This window comes from Portunus trituberculatus, chromosome 6, assembly GCF_017591435.1.
Source record: "Portunus trituberculatus isolate SZX2019 chromosome 6, ASM1759143v1, whole genome shotgun sequence".
NCBI classification, from domain to species: domain Eukaryota; kingdom Metazoa; phylum Arthropoda; class Malacostraca; order Decapoda; family Portunidae; genus Portunus; species Portunus trituberculatus.
This window is the reverse complement of record NC_059260.1, coordinates 8,659,611-8,665,965: the sequence shown is the minus strand read 5'-3', so window position 1 is coordinate 8,665,965 and position 6,355 is coordinate 8,659,611. Positions and strand designations below refer to the sequence as shown.

Below are 6,355 nucleotides of genomic sequence, written 5' to 3'. Positions count from 1 at the left end.
TCCAGCTTTGGAAGTATAAGTATACGGTGCTGAAGCAGCAAGAGGTGTGACTTAAAACCCGAAGAAGGGATAGTACCGTCCTGCAATACGCTTTAAAACATCAAACACCTAAAGGTTGTAATGATTACAGGCCTGTAGCCTTGACATGTATATTTATGAAATGTTTAGAAAGTGTTATTAAAAAGTTCCTGTTTCTTGAAGTGAAAGACCAATTGGATGTTTATCAGTTTGCTTACAAGAAGAATAGGTGTGTGGAAGATGCTACGTTATCAATTATAAATTATATACTTCGATTTATGGAAAATGTAAATAACAAACACAGTAAGCACTTTGCTAAGGTGTTGTTTGTGGATTTTTCAAGTGCTTTCAACACAATACAGCCTCACATGTTAATGGAAAAACTTATAAGGCTTAGTGTGAGTCCACCACTTGTTCTATGGATACATGAGTTTTTGGTTGGAAGGCTGCAATATGTAAAGTTTAAAGACCAGATCTCTGACTCAATTGTAACAAATACAGGTGCACCCCAGGGTTGCGTATTGTCACCACTACTGTTTTCTCTTTATACAAATGATTGTAGGAGTCGAAATGAGTGTAATAAGATATTTAAATATGCAGATGACACAGCCATTGTCTCACTTTGTGTGAATAATGATGTTATTTATAGAGAAGAAGTTAACAATTTTAGTACATGGTGCAAAGATAATTTTTTGGAACTAAATGTTAACAAAACTAAGGAAATTATTATTGATTTTAGTAAGACTCCCGTACAACATGAATCTTTGGAAATCAATGATGAAACTGTTGACGTGGTAGAAGAATACAAATACTTAGGAACAGTTATAGACAATAAACTCAATTTTTCTTCCCACATAGATAAAATATATAAGAAGGCAAATTCAAGAATGTTTTTTGTTAGAAAACTATGCAAGTTAAATGTTAGTAATAAAATACTGGATTTGTTCTACAGCAGTATACTACAATGAGTTTTTTTCATTTTCTATATGCTGTTGGTATGAAAATAGTACTTTGGAATCTAAAGGTAAACTAGGCAAGATAATAAAGAAATGTAGCCGATTAAAAGTAAAAAATACAAAGCCACTGTTGGACCTGTATAAACGAGCGGTTGTACAGAGAAGCAATTTCATAATAAATGACCCCAGTCACCCTCTGTACTTATGTTACGAATTGTTACCATCTGGCAGAAGGTGGAGGTCAGTGCAAGGCCGAACATCTCGGTATAAGAAGTCATTTGTTCCATCTAGTATTAGGATAATGAATGTGAATCAACAGTTGTAATGACAGGCGGCTCAGAAGGATATCAGCAATGTTTTTAATGTTTTATATTTATGTTTTTTATGTTTTGGGTAGTTCGTGATTGGAGATGAATAGATGTAATTGATAGCTTTGGTAGTCTTTCTACTTTTACAATTTTTGTTTATACTCTGACAAGCACAAGACAAATTCTCTGTAAGAGCAATAAAGTAATATTATTATTATTATTAAGAGAACGGAAATGGGGAACCCAAGTAAGACGATTGTCAATAGACCAAGATATCGAGTGGCCTCCACACATGAGATGCGTCTATTGGCTAAATATAAATCGGGATCTGGATGGACGCCACGATTACGACAAAAATGCATAGACACGATCTTTGAGGTGGAGAATGGAAAACCGTTTATGTTGGCCCAACTGGACACCCGATTGATTGCCAGCTGAAGCTTTCGCTCAATCAGTGACATCCTATCAGCACCAAAATAAATACATAAGTCATCAACATATAAGGAACTGTGAATGCCATCTGGTAGAGTATCTATAACACCATAAGCTTTCCAAGAGGCTCTTTGTGCCTCTTTCAAAACGCGGCGGGCCCGAGCTCGACAGCGCCGAAAAGCTTCCAGGCACTGCGGGTCCCCACGATGTCGCCGGAGACGAGAGAAAGCTGCCCGTTTTTCTTACACAGCTTTAGTGCATGCTGTGTTCTACCAAGGAACGGGAAGCTTAGTAAAGCGACCGGACGTCCTAGGGATTATCTGAAGCGCTAATGAATGTAAAAAATCGGTAAAATAATCAACAGCCTCAGCACAAGTAGAAAAGTCAGCCAACGGACGGATAAAAAACCTAAGGTCTGTGAATCGAGGCCAATCTGCCTTGTCTAAAACCCAGCGTGGGGGCCGGGACTGTGGCTCAGAGTTCACAGATTGTAATAAAATCGGAAAGTGGTCACTACCGTGTAAATCCGGTAGGACCCGCCAATTCAAATCAAGGAAAGAATTAGATGTACACAGAGAAAGATCGATAGCTGTAAAAGTCCCAGTAGGACTGTGGAAATGTGTAACATCCCAGAATTTAAAACCTCAATCCCTCATCCTCAATAAAAGAACCGATTAAAACCCCATGAGAATTACTAGCACCTTCATCCCACAATGGGTGACGTCCATTAAAATCTCCCAATAAAAGGAAAGGCGGAGTCAGCTGACGCACCAGGCCGTCAAGCTCACCCCTGGAGACCGGAACCCAAGGAGGGAGATATAAACTGCAAATAGTGTAGGATCGTCCCATAAAAACCTTAACAGCAACCACCTGAAGGGGAGAGTTGAGTTGCAAGGGGACAATAGGTATGTATGTCTTGACGGACTACGATAGCTATGCCACCGTGGTGGCCCTGTTCGGGGAAAGGAGTGTTAAAAAAGGCACGATAGCCAGGAGGACTAGAATAAGTACTATCACCAAGCATAGTCTCTCAGAGCTACACAGGCTGGAGAGAACTCCGATAGTAAAGCTCGGAGTTCCCCCACGAGGCGCGAAGGCCTCTACAGTTCCCCTGTAGAAGCTTGAAGATGACTATTTTTGTGCCGTGGACCGGCGAGCCTTTTGAGGCTGCCCGTGACTGACCTGACTAGAAATAATCAAACGACGATAAGACACCAGGAGTTGAGAAGTGCTGGGTCGTAGGACCGCAGCCTTTCGGCCTATCGGTGGGTGATGCGAACCATCATCACTTCTACCGCTTCTCGGAGGATGAGGATCAGGCAGGACTGCACTTTCCTATACAATGGATCCATGAGGGACGGCTGTGACAATATCATCGGACGTCTCCATGCTAAGACTGTCCTCATCACAAGAAGCCCAATTTGAGACGGAGGGCGTCACAGAAGGCTGGACAGAAACAACTGGAGGACTCACAGTCACGTGCACCGAGAGAAACCTTAGATTGTTTAGGTTGAGCTAAATCGATCGACTCCGCAGAGCCGCGGTGCCGTTTGGTCAGGCCCTTCAAAGGCTTAGGAGATACAGGTAGCAAATGGACATCTACTATATGGGTGACTTTGGTCAAGTCCGTATTATTCTCGTCACTTCTTAGAGATGACTCAACCGAGTCACCGGACAAAAGGGCAAACCTATTGGCCAAGTAAACAGGTCCACTCACCCCAACAGAGCGAGAGGTAGCAGGAGTTGTTGTCTTCGGACCGGGAGATTCAGCTGAAGAGCGAGCGGCCAAGGAAGCATAGGATGTCGCACCAGTACCGTCCTTCTGGCGGTACATGAGTTCGCGGTGGGCGCTACCTAGACTAATGAACTGACTATTAGCAAGCTGTAAATGTCCTGCACCAGGCGATGCCTGGGACATTGCCTGGAACGTACCTGGTGAGCATCACGGCAATGAAAGCAATAAGCAGCAGCATTGCAATGCTCCTCAGAATGTGAGTCTAGTGCAGAGCAATTACCACATCGAGCAGCTTCCTTACAGGAGCTTTTGCCGTGACCGTACCCATAGCATGAGAAGCACTGAAGAGAGCGAGAAACAAAACGCCTCACCCTAAGATTAATAGGCCTGACATTAACACGGTCTGGGAGGGTGGACCCAAAAAAGGTGTTGGAGGAGTTCCTCATCTTAGTCACCTTCTGGACTGAGTTAGGACACATAGCCAGTATTTCCTCCTCAGGAAATTCATAGAGATCTTGACTGTACAAACAACCTTTACTGTAATTAAAGGTGTGATGTGCCTTAATAGTCTCAAACATGCTGTCAGAAGGACATGGTAGATGTTGCAACATCCTTGCCTGCGTGATATCTTTCGCTCGCACTAGCACCCTCTTACCATATTTCTTGAGGTTTCCCTCAGGATTCGTGCCGATCTCTTTGGACAAGTACCGGGAGGCATGGATGAAATTTCCGCGCCCATTTCTGTAGTACGCCACAAACCAACGTGAAGGCGGGATCTGGCGGACTTCTGGAACTGAATTGTCTAAGAAGCTTTAAAAAACATTTGCGATGTAATCCAAATCACTGTCTGATATATTACGTGACTGGAGAAATTAAGTTTTAAAGCCATGGCCGGCGAGGGGCAGAGATGCTACAGGTTCATAAGCTAAACGGGCTTCATCACATGACATAAATGTGGTGAGTAATAATACACGTCAGCAAAGTGGAATTTAATACAGCTTTGTAGTACAGGGTTGTAGGATACAGCAGCTGGAGACTGGAGATGGGACTGGGTGCTGGAGCTGGCGTGTGTCTGTCCAGGTGTGTTAGCCGAGGTTCCCACATCAGCTTTCACGGGTTCGGAGTTCACCGTCACATCTCCCTCCCCAGGCTTGTTACGAGACAAGACGATCCGGGCTGCGGCGTGGTCGTGTGGTGCGACGTTGCGGTAACGAGAACCGCACCTTCTTGCTTACACACGGTCTTGCTTCCCTTTCTGAGGGAAAGGAAGATTCATTAAGGGATGAGTGAGTAGGCCGGATGAAACGGCGGTTTCTCCAGAAAACTCTGTCACTAGGGAGCTTCACATGGTAGTGCCGGTGCCCCCCAACACCGACCACAACACCAATCTTGTTCCAACGTTTGGTGGCGCGGTCCTGTAGCCGCACATAGTCGCCGATGTGTAGTGGTGGCAAGGATCGGGCGTTTTTGTTGTAATACTTCTCCGACTCTCTCCTCGTTGCGGCCCATCTGGCATCATATTCATCACCAGCAACTTGCCACTCGGGCGCAAAGGCACGCCTGTGTGCGGGCACGGCAGACCTGAGAGGGTGACCGTCCAGCACCTGAGCTGAGGAACGGCTATCAGGACGGGGAGTTTTCCGGAGCTCAAGTAAGCCCCTGTCAAAAGCCTCCTCATCGATGGCGTCAGTTGCACACACTTTAGCAATGAGATACTTCACCTTCTTGACGAAGGCATCGGCATGTTCATTGGACTGAGGGTATCCTGGGGAAGACATAACATGGTTAATACCCCAGCGCTGTATAAAAGATCGGAACGTTGAGCTGGTGAATTGAGGTCCTCCATTTGAGCGTAGGCGGACTGGTACACCCACAACCCGAAAAATGCGGCACAGCAGTTTCGTCGTGGTGCGTGACGATGCTTCTCGACCATACTCTGCAATACATGACCACCCTGACAAGCGGTCGGCGTAAATGAGGTAATCCTTATCGGCGTGTGTGAACAGGTCAGCAGACACATCTTCGAATGGGCGAATGGGCACTTCCTGGCAGGCATGGCATGCCTTCACGCAACTGGTTATATCGCTGTTGATACCGGGCCACCAGACAACTTGACGAGCCCGACGCTTCGTAGCTTCGATACCCCTGTGGGAGTCGTGTAAGCGAGAGAGGACTTGACGCCTAAGGGAAGCAGGCACAACGACCCGTGATCCATACAACACTAGTCCATCCTCCGTCGCCAGGTCGCCGCAAATCTTCCAGAAATCCAGGAGAGTAGATGGAACATCCAATTTGTCAGCAGGGAAACCTGTGGAGACATGAGAAAGTAGGAGCTGATAAATATCATCCTCACAAGCAGCTTTGCGGAAGTCAGAGATGATTGGGTCAGTAAAACGGTCACATGTTCTGACCTTTACACAGGTACGGACACAATAGGAGAGCTCTGACTCAGTATCCAAATCCGAAACGGACGGGTTGTCAATAGGGGCGCGTGAAAGAGCGTCAGGGAGGGCGTGATCCTGCCCTTTTCGCCATACTGCAGCAAAGGCGTAACATGCCGTCTTCTCCTTCAGTCGCTGGATTGTGGGGTTCTCGATGGTGTCCAAGGTGCGGTCATTCAGAATAGGTATCAACGGCTTGTGATCAACAACTATCTGGAAATGAGGAAGACCAAGGAGGTAAATCTTACATTTCTTTAACGCCCATACCACAGCAACCAACACCAGCTCTATCACGGCATATCTTGTCTCGGCATCACTTAGGAATCGTGACCCGCACAGTATGAGCCCCCATATGCCATTGTGCTGCTGAAGGAGGGTGTAACCTAATCCCTTGAGATGAGCCCCCCAAGATGGGAACCGCCTTGTCGTGGTGGGGGAGCTTGCGTGCCCGTGACCTGGCGAGCT

The 6,355-nt window shown here is 46.1% G+C and overlaps 1 protein-coding gene across 1 annotated transcript; it reads right to left on the bottom strand.

Annotated features, from left to right (window-relative positions):
- Nucleotides 1-411: 411 nt before the first annotated feature.
- LOC123517089 lies at nt 412-5,664 on the bottom strand. Its single transcript, XM_045276964.1, has 5 exons — nt 5,593-5,664; nt 4,783-5,494; nt 4,459-4,625; nt 3,530-3,635; nt 412-464 (listed from the first exon to the last, which is right to left on the bottom strand). Exons 1-5 carry the CDS (start codon nt 5,662-5,664, stop codon nt 412-414), a joined length of 1,110 nt encoding a protein of 369 aa, XP_045132899.1.
- Nucleotides 5,665-6,355: the final 691 nt, after the last annotated feature.

What these genes read in the sequence shown, in the direction of transcription:
- LOC123517089 (XM_045276964.1), bottom strand. Translation starts at nt 5,664, where the DNA reads ATGGATCACGGGTCGTTGTGCCTGCTTCCCTTAGGCGTCAAGTCCTCT. An exon ending in CTTACACGACTCCCACAGGG is followed by an intron (nt 5,495 to 5,592) that starts GTATCGAAGCTA and finishes CATGCCTGCCAG; the next exon opens with GAAGTGCCCATTCGCCCATT. An exon ending in CTGCTGTATCCTACAACCCT is followed by an intron (nt 3,636 to 4,458) that starts GTACTACAAAGC and finishes GGTACGTTCCAG; the next exon opens with GCAATGTCCCAGGCATCGCC.